This window comes from Papio anubis, chromosome 15 (genome assembly GCF_008728515.1).
Source record: "Papio anubis isolate 15944 chromosome 15, Panubis1.0, whole genome shotgun sequence".
NCBI lineage: Eukaryota > Metazoa > Chordata > Mammalia > Primates > Cercopithecidae > Papio > Papio anubis.
The window spans coordinates 27681072-27701102 of NC_044990.1; the positions used below are offsets into that span (position 1 = coordinate 27681072).

The 20031-nt window shown below is 40.3% G+C and overlaps 1 protein-coding gene across 2 annotated transcripts in view; it reads left to right on the forward strand.

Moving 5' to 3' along the window:
• Positions 1-19552, forward strand: part of CDADC1 (cytidine and dCMP deaminase domain containing 1) — a 46739-nt gene extending 27187 nt beyond the window's left edge. For both annotated transcript variants that reach the window (XM_009191927.4, XM_003913876.5), the window contains 4 exons: positions 3439-3608; positions 5911-6100; positions 11669-11729; positions 17753-19552. In XM_009191927.4, the coding sequence (XP_009190191.2) occupies positions 3439-3608; positions 5911-6100; positions 11669-11729; positions 17753-17826 (495 nt within the window). In that variant the 3' untranslated portion in view covers positions 17827-19552. The remainder of the gene's footprint in view (positions 1-3438; positions 3609-5910; positions 6101-11668; positions 11730-17752) is intronic.
• The last annotated feature ends 479 nt before the right edge of the window (positions 19553-20031 follow it).

The following is a 20031-nucleotide window of genomic DNA, read 5'->3' on the forward strand; positions in this document are numbered from 1 at the left end:
ACAGAGTCCCCCTCTGTCACCCAGGCTGGAGTGCAGTGGTGCAATCTTGGCTCACTGCAACCTCTGCCTCCTGGGTTCAAGTGATTCTTATGCCTCAGCCTCTTGAATAGCTGGGACTACAGGCATGTACCTACCACCACTTTTGCCATGTTGACCAGGCTGGTCTTGAACTCCTGGCCTCAAGCAGTCCACCCTCCTCTGCCTCCCAAAGTGCTGGGATTACAGGTGTGAGCCACCATGCCTGCCCTGAATATTCTTAATATTAATAATGTTAATGTTCTTGAAGATTAGGAGGATATAATCAGACAGAACAAGTTAATGGGACCAGGAGAATAACACACAGAGATTGCGGTGAGAGAGAGAATATGGGAAAATGCATTTGATTTGGCACATAGAGTAAGCAACAAATTGGACTGGACCATGAAGAACCCTATATCCCATGTAAAGATTTTGGACTTTATCCTGGCAGTGACATACTATAGAACAGCACTAACCAGTAGAGAGAAAAGGCAAGCCTCAAACTGAATTTTAAATTTTTAGGAGCCATATATATATATTTTTTGAGACGGAGTCTCGCTCTGTCGCCAGGCTGGAGTGCAGTGGCGCAGTCTTGGCTCACTGCAACCTCTGCTTCCTGGGTTCAAGCAAATCTCCTGTCTCAGCCTCCCAAGTAGCTGGGACTACAGGCACGCGCCACCACGCCCAGCTAATTTTTGTATTTTTAGTAGAGATGGAGTTTCACCATGTTTTCTGGAATGGTCTCAATCTCTTGGCTTCGTAATGCATCTGCCTTGGCCTCCCATAGTGCTGGAATTACAGGTGTGAGCCACCTTGCCTGGCTGGAGCCATATTTTTAAAAGGAAAACAGATGAATTAATTTTAAGAAAATATTTAATCATGTAATCAATAAAAATTACTAATGAAATATTCTGCATGTAAAAAATATTAAATCTTCAAAATTCTATGTGTATTTTACACCTGCAGCACCTCTCAATCTAGACTAACCACATGTGACTAGTGGCGACTGTATTGGACAGTGCAGTCCAAGAATATTGTAAGTGGAGAAATGATTTGATCAGATTTGTATTATAAATGAATGAAGTAGGGCTAGACAGGAAATAGGGAGATTAATAAAAGAGAGATGAGGACTTGGAGTTGTGGGGATGGGTTAGGAGGCTAGAATCAAGAGATATTTAGTAACTATATAGCTGACTGAAAGGTGAGCCTACATTTTGCCTCAAGGACTTCACAGAAAGTAACCTATTTGCTTTGATGCTTCACAAACTCCTCAAGTTCAACTCATCCAGTATCTTCCCTGCTAACCTTCTCCCTCGCTAGTGGTCACCATCTCGTCTGTTACTGTACACATATGATCACCTACCACAATGGATTCCACCTTCAAAATACCTCTTGACTCTACTTACCTCTACCCCAACTGTTAACTCCTACTAGAACACTAGGCTCCTCAGACAGAAATTCCATAGCACTCTGTACAACTTGTCTGTGACATTCATCACAGTTAAAGTTATCTGTCCAATTTCTTACCCTCCCCAGACTAGAAGGCTCATGAGGGTAGGGACTCTCTGTCTTATTTACAGTTGTATTCCAGCACCTAGCATAGGTCTAGCCAGTGGTTGGAACTCTCATTTGTGTGTACATGAATGCTCGGCAGCCTTTTGGCTTAACATCTGGTTCTTAAAAATTTTGTGGAGAATGTCAGTTTCTAGTTATCTCTAGAGCAGGCCAGCAGGCAGCACGGTGAAATGGAAAGACACATGGCTTAGAGTCAAGTAACCTGGGCTTGAATTCTGACTATGTTACTTACTCATTTTGTGACCCTAGACAATTAGTCATTCTTGTCCTCAGTTTCCTTATCTGTAAACAGTAATATTAATAGTATCACTCTTTAGGTTGTTTCAAGAATTGATCAAATGAAATGATGCATATAAAACTCAGTATGGCTGGGCGCAGTGGCTCATGCCTGTAATCCCAGCACTTTGGGAGGCTGGGGTGGGAGGATTGCTTGAGCTCAGGAGTCCAAGACAATCCTGGGCATCATGGTGAGACCTCATCACTACAAAAAATGAAAAAATTAGCCAGGCATAGTGACATGCACCTGTGGTCCCAGCTACTTGGGAGGCTGAGGTGGGAGGATGACTTGAGCCCAGGAAGTCAAACCTGGGTGACAGAGCGAGACCCTGTCTCTAAATAAATAAATAAATAAATAAATAAATCAGCATGATGTTTGACATTTAGTAAATGTTCAAACAGATTTATTAATGAGATAATATTTTGTTTGCAGGCTTTTGTTTGCCTACTATTACATGATTTTTATGAAGCTGCTACAGTAATGAGTCTGTTGGTATTATCATGAGTAATTATAACATATTGAAATTTATGAGGTTTATAGTATATTCCAAACTATTACACACACAATATTGATAAAATATTTCATTCTAATAATTGATAAAGCATTGATATTAACTACTATTTCTCTTTAAAAGAGAAGAAAGCCATTGAAGTAAGAAGTTCTATAATAATATGCATATAATAGAGGTTCAATAAATACTGAAGATGAAAATGCATTTTTTATTTTCCAACTAAATCACAATAGCACATTTTTAGCCCAACAACAGAAGTTTTCTCTTTAAAGTATTTAAAAGTTTTCGACTTGCTAACCAGTAGCATGGCACAGAGCACATAAGAAATTAACAATCACAGCCAGGCGCGGTGGCTCATGCCTGTAATCCCAGCACTTTGGGAGGCCGAGGAGGGTGGATCACCTGAGGTCGCGAGTTCGAAACCAGCCTGACCAACATGGAAAAACCCTGTCTCTACTAAAAAATACAAAAAAATTAGCCGAGCTTACTGGCGCATGCCTGTAATCTCAGCTACTTGGGAGGCTGAGGGAGGAGAATCGCTTGAACCTGGGAGGCGGAGATTGCTGTGAGCCGAGATCGCGCCATTGTCCTCTAGCCTAGGCAACAAGAGTGAAACTCCGTCTCAAAAGAAAAAAAAAACAAATTAACCATCACTTGTTGAGTCCCTGCTATGTACAGAACACTCGAACATGTTGAAGGGATAGAAAAGAAATATAAAACATGGTTTCTGCTCTCCAGGATCTTATAATTTATTTGGGAAGTAATATCTGCATCAAATGAAATAATTTGTGAGTTAAGTAAGATAGTATTTATTTAATTGCAAAAAACAAGGACTTCCTTAGGATTATAGATTAGAGAAGTGGTCAGCTTTCTTGGAATTTTGCTTTGACAAGATCACACTGCAGTAGGAGGATCTGATATTATATTTTTTGATAGTTTACTGTAGAAAATTGAATGAATATTCATTATACAAAGTATGAGGGCAAGCTTCAAAAATACATTGCAAAGTGCCTTTTCAGAATGTTGAAACTAACCGTTGGTTTGCTCACTCTCGTAGAGAAGTTGTGATGGAACAGGTGCCATGTACTTCGTAGGATGTGGTTACAATGCTTTTCCTGTTGGATCTGAGTATGCTGACTTCCCACACATGGATGACAAGCAGAAAGACAGAGAAATACGGAAATTCAGATACATCATACATGCGGAACAGAATGCTTTGACATTTAGGTATGAAATCCTTCTTGGTGTACTTTTCTTTAAAATGTAGCAAGTGTTGGTTGAAATTAATTTTCTTATAATTGCAATTTATTTCCTTTTTCAAATTCCAAGAAAGTTTCCTTTCAGAAGTATAACTTTGGTAAGGCTTGGTCCTGCCAGACCTGAAGCTATAACCTGAACTGAGGTTAACGCCTCTGCAGGCCTTCCCATTTGTTGAGCATATCTTTTTTTCCCTTCCCTCTCTCCAGTATGAAACTGCTTGAAGTTTATCCTTTGGGATCTTGCTCAGACTCTCATATTTCTGGATGTTAAGAGCTCCTTTGTCTTCTAAATCTGGAGCACACATTTATTAATACAGTTACACACCACATAAAGACATTTTGAGCAACGATGGACTACATGCACAATGTGTTCCCATAAGATTATAACAGAGCTGAAAAATTCCTGTTACTGAGTGAAGTAGCCATTGTAACATCACACGTTACCTTTTTTATGTTTAGATACACAAATACCATTGTGTTACAACGGCCTGCAGTATTCAGAATAGGACTTTATAATGAACCAAATTGCTTTAAAAGAACTTTTGTTAACGATTATAGCTGTCAATTTACATCATTGTCACAAACACTTCTCAGCCTTTACCATTAAGGTTAAGGGATGAAAAAACTGTAAGACACGGCTCCTGTCCTTGGAGAGCTTCTAATGCAGTAGGGGATATGAGATAGCATCCACCTCATGCTGTGGATTCTGTAGGAGAGGCAAATGTAAAGTGCTGCGGACATTCTGTTGCTGCTATGGACAAATGGGAGAGTGCAAGGGAAAGATTTGAGGGAAGAACTGGCATCTGAACTGAGCTTAAAGGATTCCTAGACTGGGGCAAATGGAAGGGAAGGGAAGACCATTCTTGCTTCTAGCATAAGCAATGGTCTGGAAGTAGGAAAATCTGTGGTGTGTTTAGGAGCATGAATATTCCAGTTAGGTTGGAATGTGGACACAAGGGAAATGCAGCTCACAAGGACAGGCTGGGACTGGACTCGAGAGGACTTTGAGTTTATGCTTCATTTGGTAGGCAGTGGAGAAATGGAATGGCATTGACAGAGCCACACTCTGTAGATTATGTAGGTAGTATTGTTTGAACAGACTAGATGCAGAGAATTCTGTTGCCCTAGTCCAGGTGAATGTAAGTAACAGTCTCAACAAGGAAGATGGATATGGAAGGCTGGTGGTGGAGGAATTGAAGATGGCTGGCTGAGAGCTGCCTAAGCCTCAGAACCCGGAAGCCAGTCCTTATAGCCCCAGATGAGGGCAGTCCTTAGTCCTGAACTACCCTCAGCATGCAAAATTTCACCCAAAATTTCCTCTATTCTTTTCCTTGTCCTCTTCATTACAGATTTACTTGCTTCATTTTGTACAGAGGTGTGAATATGTCAAATAGAAACTTTTCTTTTTAAAATTATCCTATGATAGGGAAGGGGTAAGGGAACTATAAGTCAAAACAGAACTTAAATATTTAATTATTCATTTAGTGAACATTTATTGAATATCCAGTAGGTACCAGATAGGGCTGTGTCATTTGTCTAACAAGATGAGTTAGTGTCTAGTCAGACATGATTAACTCTTTTTTTTTTTTTTTGAGATGGAGTCTGGCTCTGTTGCCCAGGCTGGAGTGCAGTGGCCGGATCTCAGCTCACTGCAAGCTCCGCCTCCCGGGTTTACGCCATTCTCCTGCCTCAGCCTCCCGAGCAGCTGGGACCACAGGCGCCCGCCATCTCGCCCGGCTAGTTTTTTTGTATTTTTTAGTAGAGACGGGGTTTCACCGTGTTTGCCAGGATGGTCTCGATCTCCTGACCTCGTGATCCGCCCGTCTCGGCCTCCCAAAGTGCTGGGATTACAGGCTTGAGCCACCGCGCCCGGCCGATTAACTCTTAAAGAAGGTATCAGTTTCAAATCTAATTCCAGTATTCTAAACACATACTTACTTAGAAAGCATTCGGGGATTTTTCTCTCCTTCTTTGATGTCTGTATCTTCCTGATTTCATCTGTTTTGTAATCTGAAACTGAACCTCTTACTTAGAATCAATAAATTATTTTTAGTTATAATAATTGTCATGTTCAGGTTGTATCATAACAGTATTGTAGGTTTACATATTTTGAACATTCAGTAATTCAGCAAGTCTAAGGCTTGATGATCATTATTAATGTCATAAATCTGTTTTTAAAACAGCTCAATCTTAGTGTTTAAAGATTTTTCTAAAAAATAACTTTCCCTTTCAGAAACGACCTTTCTGATATTTTATAATTTTTTTTGTAGGTGTCAAGAAATAAAACCAGAAGAAAGAAGCATGATTTTTGTGACAAAGTGCCCATGTGATGAGTGTGTACCTTTAATTAAAGGTGCAGGCATAAAACAAATCTATGCAGGAGATGTAGATGTTGGAAAAAAGAAGGCAGACATCTCTTACATGAGGTTCGGGGAGCTTGAAGGTGTTAGCAAATTTACGGTAAGTAGATGCACATTTTTTTCAGGTGTATTTTGTATTATGTTGTTAGGTACCCTTTTGCAATATTGTAAGTTAGTGCTTCCCACCCTTTTAAAGAGTTTCAACAAATTATTATTTATTATTATTATTTGAGAGAGAGTCTCTCTCTGTCGCCTAGGCTGGAGTGCCAGTGGCTCGATCTCGGCTCACCGCAACCTCCGCCTCCTGGGTTCAAGCGATTCTCCTGCCTCAGCTTCCCGAGTAGCTGGGACTACAGGCGCCCGCCATCATACCCGGCTAATTTTTGTATTTTTAGTAGAGACAGGATTTCGCCATGTTGGCCAGGCCAGTCTCGAACTCCTGAGCCCAGGTGATTCGCCCGCCTCGGTCTTCCAAAGTATCGGGATTACAGGTGTAAGCCACTGCGCCAGGCCGAGTTTCAACAAATTATTATTATTGAGTTTATTTATATGTGCCAACCTTTACCTAACTGCAACTGTTTAGCTATGGATTCCTGCCTTATGAATTTACGTCTCTGTAGAGAATTGAGCCAGTGGATCTTTTGGTGCCATCTGGTGGCTGATAAAATAAAAGTACCTGACCTATCTCTTCCCTCTCATTTCTGGCTTGGAGTGGTGGATAGAGGTGAAAATACTTAAGCGGTCCCCACCCTTTTCAGCACGAGTGACCCGTTTTGTGGAAGACAGTTCTTCCACAGATGGGCTGATGGTTTTGGGATGAAACTATTCCACCTCAGATCATCAGGCAATAGATTCTATAAGGAGCACGCAGCCTTGATCCCTCAGGTGCGCAGTTCACAATAGGGTTCTGCTCCTATGAGAATCTAATTCCACCGCTCATCTGACAGGAGGTGGAGCTCAGGCGGTAATGCTCGCTAGCCTGCACTCACCTGCTGCGGTGCGGCCCAGTTCCTAACAGGCCACGGACCAGTACTGGTTGCTGCCAGGGGGTTCGGATCCCCTGCAATCGTTTAAAGGTCACCCCCACCCCCAAACAAAGGGAGGTGCACACACACACACACACACACAAACACACACACATTTCTCATGAGAAAAATCAGAAAAAAAAGAATATTTATTTGTTTGTTTTTTTATTTATGTATTTATTTTGAGATGGAGTTTCACTCATTGCCCAGGCTGGAGTGCAATGGCGTGATCTCGGCTCACTGCAACCTCAGCCTCCTGGGTTCCAGCGATTCTCCTGCCTTGCTACCCCCGCCCCCTCTCCACTCCCCAGTATCTGGGATTACAGACGTACGCTACCATGCCCAGCTAATTTTTTGTATTTTTAATAGAGACAGAGTTTCACCATGTTGGCCAGGCTACTCTTGAACTCCTGTCCTCAGGCGATACACCGGCCTCGGCCTCCCAAAGTGCTGGGATTACAGGCATGAGCCACCACGACTGGCCCGAGAAAAAAAGAATTTCTTATTTGATATTTCCGAAAATGTACTGATGTAGTTCATGGAAAACTCAATAACTTTTAACTGTTTATACCTCTTCACTATTTGGGTTTTGGTTTCTGTGGGGTTTTTTTTCTTCTTCTTTTGTTTTGGTTTTTGTTTTGAGACAGGGTCTCACTATCTCACCCAGGCTGGAGTGCGGTGGCGCCATCTTGGCAATCTCTATCTCCTGGGCTCAAGCGACCTGCCTGCCTCAGCCTCCCGAAGTGCTGGGATTACAAGCATGAGCCACTGTTCTCAGCCTGTTTTGGTTTTCAAAAAAACTTTTTATTTGGAAAAAACCTTAAGCATACAGAAAAGTTATAAAAACACTACAAAGAAATTTTTTCCCAGAAGTTGTTGACATGATACCAGCTCACCCTTTATTTCCTCAAATGAGAAATAACCACATAACTACAATACAACCATAAAAATCAGGAAATTAACATTGATACATTACTGCCACTAATCCACAGATTCCAGGCAAGGTTCATCAGCTGCCCAAGAAATGTCTTGTATAGCAGGGTTCCCCAACCCCTGGGTACCAGTTAGGAAGCTTCTTCTGTATTTACAGTTGCTCCCCATTGCTCACCTTACTGCTTAAGCTCTGCCTCCTGTCAGATCAGCAGCGGCATTAGATTCTCATAGGAATGTGAACCCTATTGTGAACTGCCCATGTGAGGGATCTAGGTTGTGCGCTCCTTATGAGAATCTAAAGCCTGATGATCCCCCACTCCTCGCCATCTGGTCTGTGGAAAAACTTCCATGAAACCGGTACCTGGTCCCTGGTTCCACAAAGGTTGGGGACTGCTTTTATACAGCAAAAGGATCCTGTCCAGAATTGTACATTGTTTCTGTGACATCCAATGATTTAATCCTGGCATTGAATGAGTTAATGTAACATTTAACTACTAGAATTTGCAGTGGGAAGAAAAAGGATGTAAAAGAACTGTTTATAAATTTCAGCTTTACATTCCTGCTATATACATCGGTTTGTGTCCAGGGTACCTAGAACATACATATATATGATTAACTTGGACATATAACATATAATTGTATATGTATATAATTTTAAATATAGAAACATACTATCCAGTGTCTGTCATGTGTATATGAAGTATCATAAATTTTTACCATTTGTAATATTGTCATTTTTTTCTAATTGTTTTATTTAAAGTTTATCACATTTTAAATAGAGAGGGGTGTTGACATGGCACTGAAAGAAGGCAGAGATGGGAAAGACCTTTTTTGTAAAACTCAATAAAAGCTTATATGCAATTAGTCAGAGAAATCTCTACGTCTGTGTTTTTGTTTTCTGTCTCTTCATTCCTCCTGAAGAGTATGAAGAAATAAATTTTTCAAGTTCTCCTCATAAAGATTAAGTGACCTAGCTCTTCAGAACTATGAGTGATGGGTTATGGAGAATTCTGAAATATCTTGCTTACTGGTAGATTTTAATAGCTTTTCAATTGTAAAGAGAATGAAGAGATCAGAAGAACTTAAGATAGGGCAAGAGAAGCAGAAGGAGGCAGGAAGACTAAGGGGATATTCAGGGGCAGAGGTGGGAAAGGAAGCACCCAGTTGGGCCAGACCCTCCAGGGAGTACCCTCACTCAGGCACATGTTCCAAAGGCTGTTCATGGTTGTTCTCTGTTCTACCTCCAGTGAAGATAAACTGTCCATCTTCGCATCCTTCTCATCTGACCTGGCTGCAAATATTATGTAGATGGTTAGCTAGATACCTAGTTTTGTAAATGCCAGTAATTAACATGAACTAGAATTTGTTCCAAATCTGAATTTCAGTAATGATTATATTCTTCCTTTTAGATTGTCAAAAAATAGTGTGTGTCAATAAATTTGGTATTTGTTTTTAAGATTAAAGTAAATTGAAATTAACTTTGAAAGATTTTTGCTTTCCTTTTTGGTATGTTACCATAGACCTTGAGATAAGTAGTTCTATTCTGTGGTGTTGTCGCAAACCAGGCTAGGACTGGGCAACACTGTTTTCAAGAATAGATTTTTATCAATCTATATCCATGTCCACGTACTCAATTCTTTGTTTTCTCTTTAGTATGTGTGGATTTTTCTCTATTAGGTTATATTACTTATTTTTATTATGAAAGTAATATATGCTCATTGTAGAAGACTAGGAAAATAAAAAAGAATGTGTATTATCCCACAACTCATAGATACCACAATTAACATGTTGCTGTATTTTCTGTGTCACTAAAAGTTCTTTAAAAAATATTTTACATAATTTAACACAATATTCCAACCCATAGGTCTAACTTATTTAACCATTCCCATGTTATTGGACACCTGGATTGTTTCTAAGTTTTTACAGTTATAAGAAGCCTTTTTATGAGTGTCCTTAAACATGAATTCAGGGTTACTTGTTTTTACTTTGTCTCCCCAAATTAATAGGTTTTAGTGGTTTGATGTCTTTCAAAAAATGCCTCACTTTAAACATTTTTTGGTAATTTCTCATGTAGCTTCCTACCCTTTCTAAGTCTTCTCTCTTTCTTGGTACTAGCCTAAACCTCCCATTTCTATAAGTGACCAGCCAGTTCTGGATGTCCTCCCTTTCCAAGGACTTTTAATACATGGTAAAATGTTTGTCCTGTATCTCATCCCCCCTCAAGGCTCATGATGTTAACTAGTTAATCTGTTGAGTGAACTGATGCTTATGGAAGAGGCTCCCAGGTAATCCATATTTGTGTGTCACACATAAGCATCAGTTCACTCATCAGATTAACTGGTGCCCTAGCAGAGCCTTTTGGTTAAGTCATTAGTGATTCTGATAGAGATTCTAGCCAGCTGAGAAAAGAAGGGCTGTGCTATAAGATACCGATTACTCTCCATTTTTCTTTTCTGCTGCTCCAATATTCTATGTAATATCTGAGAATCTTCAGGCTTCCCTATTTATTCCTGAATGAGATGAAATATGGTAATCAGAAGAGATAAATGATATGATATAAAATGATATGATATGATGCAAGTAATAGTTTATGATATAACAACATTAAAAGACAAAGTAATCCTGGTCATATTTTCTTTTTTTTTTCTTTCTTTCTTTTCTTTTTTTTTTTTTTTTTTTTGTGAGACGGAGTCTCACTCTGTCTTCCAGGCTGGAGTACAGTGGCGTGATCTCAGCTCACTGCAAGCTCCACCCCCAGGTTCTTGCCATTCTCCTGCCTCAGCATCCCGAGTAGCTGGGACTACAGGCGTCCGCCACCAAGCCCGGCTAATCTTTTGTATTTTTAGTAGAGATGGGGTTTCACCGTGTTAGCCAGGATGATCTTGATCTCCTGACCTTATGATCCGCCCACCTTGGCCTCCCAAAGTGCTAGGATTACAGGCATGAGCCACCGCGCCTGGCCTATCTTGGTCATATTTTCATTCTTTAATACCTAGGCCTTTTCTAGCTATTTTAAGATTATCTGGGACCTGGAGTTAGAATACATTGTGGTGTTAATTCCATAGTACTGGGCACAGGTTCTAATTCTATTGCCGCCTGTAGTTAGTGTGTAACCTGAGACAAGTCACTCTAATACTCTGGTCCTCCACTTACTTCCAATTAAAATGAATGTAAAGAATCTTCAACTTCTCTAAGAGTATTGATTCGGATCCCAGAAGTTATATCATTCAGGATCATTCAGTGTGGCATTATTAGGGCTTTGTTAATTTGAACATGCTAACTCCTTTTTCTTCTATTTTTTAAAAATTTTTTTTCGAGATGGAGGCTTGCTCTGTCACCCAGGCTGAAGTGCAATGGCACCATCTCAGCTCACTGCAACCTCCGCCTCCCGGGTTCAAGCAATTCTCTTACCTCAGCCTCCCTAGTAGCTGAGACTACAGGCACGTGCCACCATGCCTGGCTAATTTTTGTATTTTGATTAGAGACAGAGTTTCACCATGTTGGCCAGGTTGGTCTCGAGCTCCTCATCTCAGGTAATCCACCTACCTTGGCCTCCCAAAGTGCTGGGATTACAGGTGTGACCCACCCATGACCGGCCATTTTTCTTCCATTTTTAAGAAGTTGTTTTGATATTTAAAATCAATGTGTGGGAATGCTATGTATTAAATCCTTTTTAAACAAGTAAGTAAGATGTTTGTGCACTCTTACAGTGGCAGCTGAATCCATCAGAAGCTTATGGTCTTGAACAAAATGAGCCTGAAAGGAGAGAAAGTAAGTATTTATGTATTGAGGTGAACTTTGTTGCTGAGGAGAAAGGATATACAGTCAATTTTAATGATCAGGTGATGAAAATTGTTGTGTTAATAGATGGAGCATATTATTTTTGAAGGTTAGATTTTTGCCATTCAATTTGTTCATAAACATTTGTGTGTCTACCATATGCTAGGTGCTATGGAAAGTGCCGATTAATAATTACTCCTATAGAATCTACAGGTTAATGGTTAATACAAATAATTATGCACAAATTGACATTATAAATTAAATGCATATGAAACAGTAAACAACAATGCTCTTCTATAAAAAAACAAAAGCTTACTGGGAAATGAGAAAGGAAAAATATGCATAATTAGTACAGATGGATCGGGACCAAATGATGAGGTATATACATTCTTCTAGAGTAAAGCCACATTTGCCCAGATTGGAAATGTTCTGGTTACTTGAATAATCTGATGAAGAATCATCACAGCTACCATAATGAATTACTAGTCTTTAAAGCTTTATTATTCGTATACTACTACAGATATTTTGAATGTAATGTAATCTTTGAGAAGTCTTACAGTTCCTTAGGCACATAATTTTAGACATGAATGCTATATAATATTATTTTAAAATAGTAACTATAGGCCAGGCACGGTGGCTCACGCCTATAATCCCAGCATTTTGGGAAGCCAAGGCAGGTGGATCACTTGAAGTCAGGAGTTTGAGACCAGTTTGGCCAACATGGTGAAACCTTGTCCCTACTAAAAATACAAAAAATAGCCAGGCATCATGGCATATGCCTGTAATCCCAGCTACTTGGGAGTTTAAGGCAGGAGAATCACTTGAATCCAGGAGGTGGAGGTTGCAGTGAGCCGAGATGGCACCGCTGTGCTCCAGCCTAGGCGACAGGGAAAACTCTATCTCTAAAAATAAAAATAAAAATAAACCAGTAACTATATTATCAAATTATTTGGATTTGAAGTAAATGGAAGTTTGCTGTAAGTTTTCTTGATAATAACAATTTTTTAACCTTGAAAAATCAAGAAATATAAAAGCCTTAGAATAATTTCTCTGTGAATATATTGATTTTTAGTGTTCTGAATTAGCTTTATTTGATTCAAATAGAAAATGTATTGTTTGCAATTTGGAAAAAAGTACATATCCACTGCATCTTTCTTTTTAAAAATTTATCAGCAAAAAAGGCCATATCTATCTATCTATCTATCTATCTATGTATCTATCTATCTGTCTATCTATACATCTGGTTAAACAATGTATACTCAATGACAGTGTTTGAAGGGGCCAATGAATAATTTCCTATGTTAGGGAAAGGATACAAAAAGCACGAATCATAAAAAGGTTAATTTATTTATGTTACAATGAAAAGCATCTGTTCATTAAAAGATATCACTAGGCCAGGCACAGTGGCTCACGCCTGTAATCCCAGCACTTTGGAAGGCTGAGGCGGGTGAATTGCTTGAGGCCAGGAGTTTGAGACAGGCTGGGCAACATGGCAAAACCCTCTCTCTACAAAAAATACAAAAATTAGCCAATTGTGGTGGCACATGCCTGTGGTCCCAGCTACTCAGGAGGCTGAGATGGAAGGATCTCTTGAGCATGAAGAGGTTGAGGCTGCAGTGATCCATGCTTGTAACCACTGTACTCCAACCTTGGCAACAGAGTGAGACCTTGCCTTAAAAAAAAAAAAAAAAAAAGATATCACTAAAAGAGTGCAAAGGCAAGCCATGGAATATGAGAAGATATTTGCCACTTATAATCAACAAAGGGCTTGTATCTAGGATTTATTATTCCTAGATCACTAAGGAAAAGGAAGACATGCTGTGGTTAAAGCCCCAAGATTGGAAGGAGGGGACAAAACGAAGGCTTCTGGTTTGCTGGCAGTGTTTTATTTATTGACCCAGATGATGGTTACATATGTTCACTTTGTGGCAGTTCAACTGAACGGATAAGTTTATGTTTATGTATTTTTGAACAAGTGTTTTATCTCGATAAACAATACCCCTATTTCCTTTTTAATTATATAATAGTTTTACTGATATGTAATTCATCTATCATAAATTTGCTTTTTAGTAGATTCACGGAGTTGTACAGGCATCACTACAACATAATTTCAGAACATTTTCATGATCTAAGAAAGAAGTCTCATGCCCATTTGCAGTCACTTCTCATTCTCCCCTCCCCCTAGCCCTAGGCAACCACTCTTTCAGTTTTTATGGATTAGTCTATTCTGGCCATTTCGTATAAATGGAATCATACAGTATGTAATTCCTTTCCAATTTTTGATTCAGTTGAGAAATAGACACTAGAATCAACAGATGAAAGTTACAACACCAGCTTTGTTGTTAGACTAGGGCTTGACCTTTGGGTAAATCAGTCTGTCTAACTCCAGAGGGGGGACTTGCTGCTGGATACTTTCTCAGGGCCAGTAGCAGGGACAAACAGAAGGAAGGCAGGCAGTGTGACTGACAACTCTCAGGTGCCCTTCCACTTCGTACAGATGGAACCCAGGTAACCCATAACAAGCATTCTTTTTAAGTAGTCATGGGGCTTTCAAGAAAATAAGGGAAATATTCTCCTAAGAACAAAATAGAGATAAGAAGACATTTTGCTAGAATCTGAGGAGCAATAGTAAGTCAACACAATAGCCAGAGCTATCCTGAGGACAAATATCCATATAAGCTGGGATCCAAGAGCAGGTCTGGGTCTGCTGCAAGATGAGTGAACTGAACTTAGTTCACCCAATCAACACACAAAAAGATGATTAAACTTAGTAGTAGTCAGAGAAATGCAAATTAAGATTGCATTAAAGTAGCGCTTTTTGTGTGTGTGTGTGTGACGGAGTCTCACTCTGTCACCCAGGCTGGAGTCCTGTGGCGTGATCCCGGTTCACTACACCATCCACCTCCCAGGTTCAAGTGATTCTCCTGCCTCAGCCTCCCAAGTAGCTGGGATTACAGGCGTGCGCCACCACGCCCAGCTAATTTTGTATTTTTAGTAGAGATGAGGTTTCACCATGTTGGCTAGGCTGGTCTCGAACTCCGGGCCTCAGGTGATCTGCCCACCTTGGCCTCCCAAAGTGCTGGGATTACAGAGATGAGCCACCACGCTTGGCCTGAAATAGCATTTTTTATAAATATATGCCCTGGAGAAACTCTTGCATATTGTATAAGAGTCAGAGAGACAAAAATTTTGTTGCTATATTGTTCTTAAAAGCAAAAACTGGAAATAACACAAATGTTTGTTTTGGGTGATTAGATAAAAATATTATGGTGTGGCCGGGCGTGGTGGCTCACACCTGTAATCCCAGCACTTTGGGAGGCCAAAGGCGGGCGGATCACAAGGTCAGGAGATCGAGACCAGGGCGAAACCCCGTCTCTACTAAAAATACAAAAAATTAGCCGGGCGCGGTGGCGGATGCCTGTAGTCCCAGCTACTCAGGAGGCTGAGGCAGGAGAATGGCGTGAACTCGGGAGGCGGAGCTTGCAATGAGCTGAGATCGCACCACTGCACTCCAGCCTGGGGGACAGAGCGAGACTCTGTCTCAAAAAAAAAAAAAAAAAAAATTGTGTATTACCACAATGGACTACGATATAGCAGTGAAAACAAACAAATGAACTAGAGCTACATTCTTCAACATGGATGAATCTTAGAAATATAAATGTTGAATTTTAAAAAGCAAACTACAGAATTATGATACCATTTCTGTATAAAGTTCAAAAAGACATACCATATATTGATTAAATGTGGTAGGCCAGGCATAGTACTCACACTTATCATCCCAGCATGATGGGAGGCTAAAGCGGGACAATTGCTTGAACCCAGGAGTTCAAGACCAGCCTGGGCATCACAGCAAAACTCCATCTCTACAAAAGATACAAAAAATTAGTTGGGCATGGTGGCCTGTGCCTGTAGTCCCAGCTACCCCAGAGGCTAACAGAGGAGGATCACCTGAGCCCGGGAGGTTGAGGCTGCAGTGAGTTGAGATTGTGCCACTGTACTCCAGCCTGGGTAACAGAGTGACAGAGACAGACCCTGTCTCAAAATAAATAAATATAAATAAATAAATAAAATAAAATAAACTTTAATATATCGTATATATAGTAAAGTTATTGTTAAGAAGCAATCAACTGATAAACACGAAAATCAAGATAGGAGTTGCCTCTGAGTGGGGTGAAAGGGGATGGGACGAGAGAGGGAGTGCATGGGAATTGGTAATGTTCTAGTTGTTGGATTCAGCAGTATGTTTTGTTTTTTTTCCATCTGCCCCCGCCCCCCGACACATCATGTAGTTTTGTTCAGTTTTAAACAAAATTTAACTCTTTTGGGACAGTAAGTTCATGAGTGTTCATTTTATTGTTTGGCTTTAGAACTCCCATCTGTATTACGTATATATTATTATATATTACATAATACATTTTTATATATAGAGAGAGAGACTGTTTCAAATTTTACATAATACGATGAGAAAGAGAAAGAGAGAGGGGTGGCTTTCCAGATCTACCTCTGGAAGGCAAGTCTGAGTCCTGGCCCAGCTGTCCTTAGGACCAGGAAACAGCAGGGCAGAACACACAGGCTCAGGGCAGGAAATCCCTCCAAAGATAGGAAGAAAAGGCAGAAGGAAGCTTTTGCAGGTGGTAGATATGTTCATTGTCTTGACTGTGGAGATAGTTTCATGAATGTGTACTTATGTCAGAAATCATGAAACTGGTCTAAGCAAAATGGCTCTTTCCTGTGATCCCATCATTTTGGAAGGCTGAGGTGGGAGGATTGCTTTAGGCAAAGAGTTCAAGACCAGCTTGGGTAACAAACTGAGACCCCCATCTCTACAAATATTACAAATTAAAAAGTAAATTAAAAGAATTCATCAAACTATATACTTCAAATATGTTGTTTATTGTATACTTTAAACATGTATCATTTATTATACAAATAAAGCTATTAAAAACAAAAGCCAGGAAGAGGTTGAAGCCATACTCTTTTCCCAGCCTGCCCGGTCAGATAAGTCTGTCTTCCTTCCAGTCCCCAGATTCTCCCTATCCCACACATAGTCCCCTTCTCCCTTAGGAGGTACATTTTGTTTCCTCCAGTCTAGTAATAGGACTTCCCCCCACCAAAAACATAAAACAAAAAGTTTTAAGAATTACTTGCCATACACTGTTGAGTGAATTCTTTTTCTTGTTTGTTTGTTTTTTGAGACAAGGTCTCACTGTGTCACCCAGACTGGAGTGCAGTGGCACAGTCATGGCTCACTGCAGACTCGGCCTCTCTGGGCTCAAACAATCCTCCCACCTCAGCCTCCTGAGTAGCTGGGATTACAGGTGTGTGCCACAACACCTGTTTTTTTGCTTGTTTGTTTTTGTTTTTTTTTTTTTGAGATGGAGTCTCACTCTGTCGCCCAGGCTGGAGTGCAGTGGCACCATCTCAGCTCACTGCAAGCTCCGCCTCCTGGGTTCACGCCATTCTCCTGCCTCAGTCTCCCAAGTAGCTGGGACTACAGGCGCCTGCCACGACGCCCGGATAATTTTTTTGTATTTTTAGTAGAGACGGGGTTTCACCGTATTTTGCCAGGATGGTCTTGATCTCCTGACCTCATGATCTGCCTGCCTCAGCCTCCCAAAGTGCTGGGATTACAGGCGTGAGCTACCGCGCCCGGCCACAACAGCTGTTTTTGTAAAAAAAATTTTTTTGTAGAGATGAGGTCTCCCTATGCTGCCCAAGCTGGTCTTGAACTCCTGGGCTCAAGTTATCCTCCCTCCTCAGCCTCCAAAAGTGTTGGCGTTATAGACGTGAGCCATTGCACCTGGCCCATGTGAATCCAATTTTTAAAAGCCAGATTCTATATTGCCTGAGAGTAAGTTATCTAGATTCGATTCAGATTGAGAATTTGAAGATAAAATAAAGTGAAAGTTCCTTTAACTTAAGCATTGTTTTGCTCTTACAACCTGTAAGGCTGAAACAAGTGCCCATGGGTTTGAAATGAAGCTGTCCTGACCTAATGTTATTCTCAATGCTAGACGGTGTGTTGAGACCCGTCCCACAGAAGGAAGAGCAGCACCAGGACAAGAAGCTGCGCCTTGGAATCCACTAAGAAGGACTGTCTACACTGCAGGGGAACCTCAAGAACTTTTCATTGCACTTCTAAAATTCAGCCTTGTTCATTCAGAAAATAAGGATGGATTTTGTGAATAATTGAAAAGATTTTTTAAGGAAGCTAATTTATTTCTAGGATACAAATGGTGTTAATAAGAATATTTGTCTTTTAGATTTATGTGTAGGTTTTCCATAATGTTGTAGTGTGTTATTTTATTACACAAAATGAGGGAGCAATAACAAACCAATGTAAACAGCAACAGGGACTGATTTCTATTTATCTTGACTTTATATTAGCCAATTTGAAAGGGTCTGCTTCACAGGAGGTCATGCCTCTGCAGGGAATCACACACCTTTTGAGAAATATTAATTCTTTTGAATTACAAGAGTGACAGTTAGTAAACTGCTCCAGGGAAATAAATGTCATCTTTTAAGAGTCAATGTATAGCAAACCAAAAGGTCACATTTATACCCAAAGCTTTCTAGTAATCAGAATTTACTTAATTAGAATTCACTCATAAAAATAAAGTTAGTGGACTTGGTCTCCATTTTTAAAGTATATTTTGTAAATGTTAACTCTGTGGTCCTGTTTATCACAGAGTTTGGGTAGCAATAGGAAGACAGTGTTATTCTGAGACAGTGTCACTGCTTGATATCACTGACTCTTGAAATCACTAACAGTGAACCTCAAATTTGGCTATGATGCTAACAGAGAAGAAATATTTGAGTCTGGACTATTGAAACTAGCCTTCCTAGAATTCCATTAATAAATGCTGCTCCCCCATATAATCTTTCCTTCTGTAAAATTAACACAGGTTGTCTCATGGCATTGATCTTCAAAAGGAAGAGCCTTTTAAAAACATTTACCAACCTCGAGAATAAATACTGAAAGTCTTGAAAGTATGGTAATTTCAGCTATTCCAGATTGCTGTCTGTGATTTCTTACATTTTTATTTGCTGAGAAACGTTCAGAAAATTATTCCAGAAATGAGGGTACATGTTCTGTTCTCTCCTAGGTTAGAGAGGGAGTGGCCTGGGATGCTTCATGAGAAATGGCTCCCTGGATCTGTGGTGGTCAGGTTTGCCTCTGCTTTTGTTCCCTGCCTTTCCACAACATCACATGGCCTCACTGGGCTTCCTACCAGTTTCTCAGAATTACACGCAGGACCATCCAAACATGGGCTCCGTGCCAGGGCTGTGACTGCAGCCTGTGTAGGTCCATGGGGAGTTCAGAGTCATCATACAAGGCAGCCGAGAACTGCCATAAACACTACACAGATGGAGGGCATGAGATAAGACGGGAGACGAGGCGAGGTACACTTAGAGGTAACTAAGGCTAGTTTGAAAACCATGAGTTAAGATATTCTTATCCGTATAAAAACACTGAGATTGCTTACCTCCCAAATTGCTTTATTATATTAACTCTCATGCTTCAGCTCTTGGATTTGTTGTTTCTTACTAACATGTCATGTACACCAAACATTTTATAAATCAATCAGTAAATATTTTGTAAGACCCAATAGCCTGGCATACTGCCAGGTCTGTGGATTTGCCTGTTGGGCATTGGGATGGGATATGAGAGGAAGAAGCATACAAGTGGGAAAAACTGTGATTAGAAAGGGAAAACTAGGCATTTCCACAGTATTATTAAGAGAGTCATGATAATGCCATTTTTTTTTTCTGTACAACTGGTCAGATTTCAATAAATAATCATTGACGGTTTACTGTGTAGCCTCAGAAGGTGAAGTCTATGAGGGCAGGGAGGGGTGTGTGTGTGTGGGTGTGTGTGTGCTTTTAAACTGCTGAACCCCAGTGTCTAGAACAGTACCTGGCACACAGTAGGCATTCTATAAATATTTGTTGATTGATTGAATGACTGCTAAACACTGCTTGACCCGGGGATGAGATGTGTGAGAAATGCTTCCTGATCTTAAGACACTCACAGTCAAGTGGACAATACAAGCATGGAATCAAGTAATTAAGAAAAATGATTCTCAGGCCAGATGCCGTGACTCACACCTGTAATCCCAGCACTTTGGGAGGCTGAGGGTGGGTAGATCACTCAAGGTCAGGAGTTCAAGACCAGCCTGGTCAACATGGTAAAACCCCGTCTCTAACTGAAAATACAAAAAAAAAAAAAAAAAAAAAAAGCCAGGCATGGTGTTGCATGCCTGTAGTCCCAGCTATTTGGGAGACTGAAGCA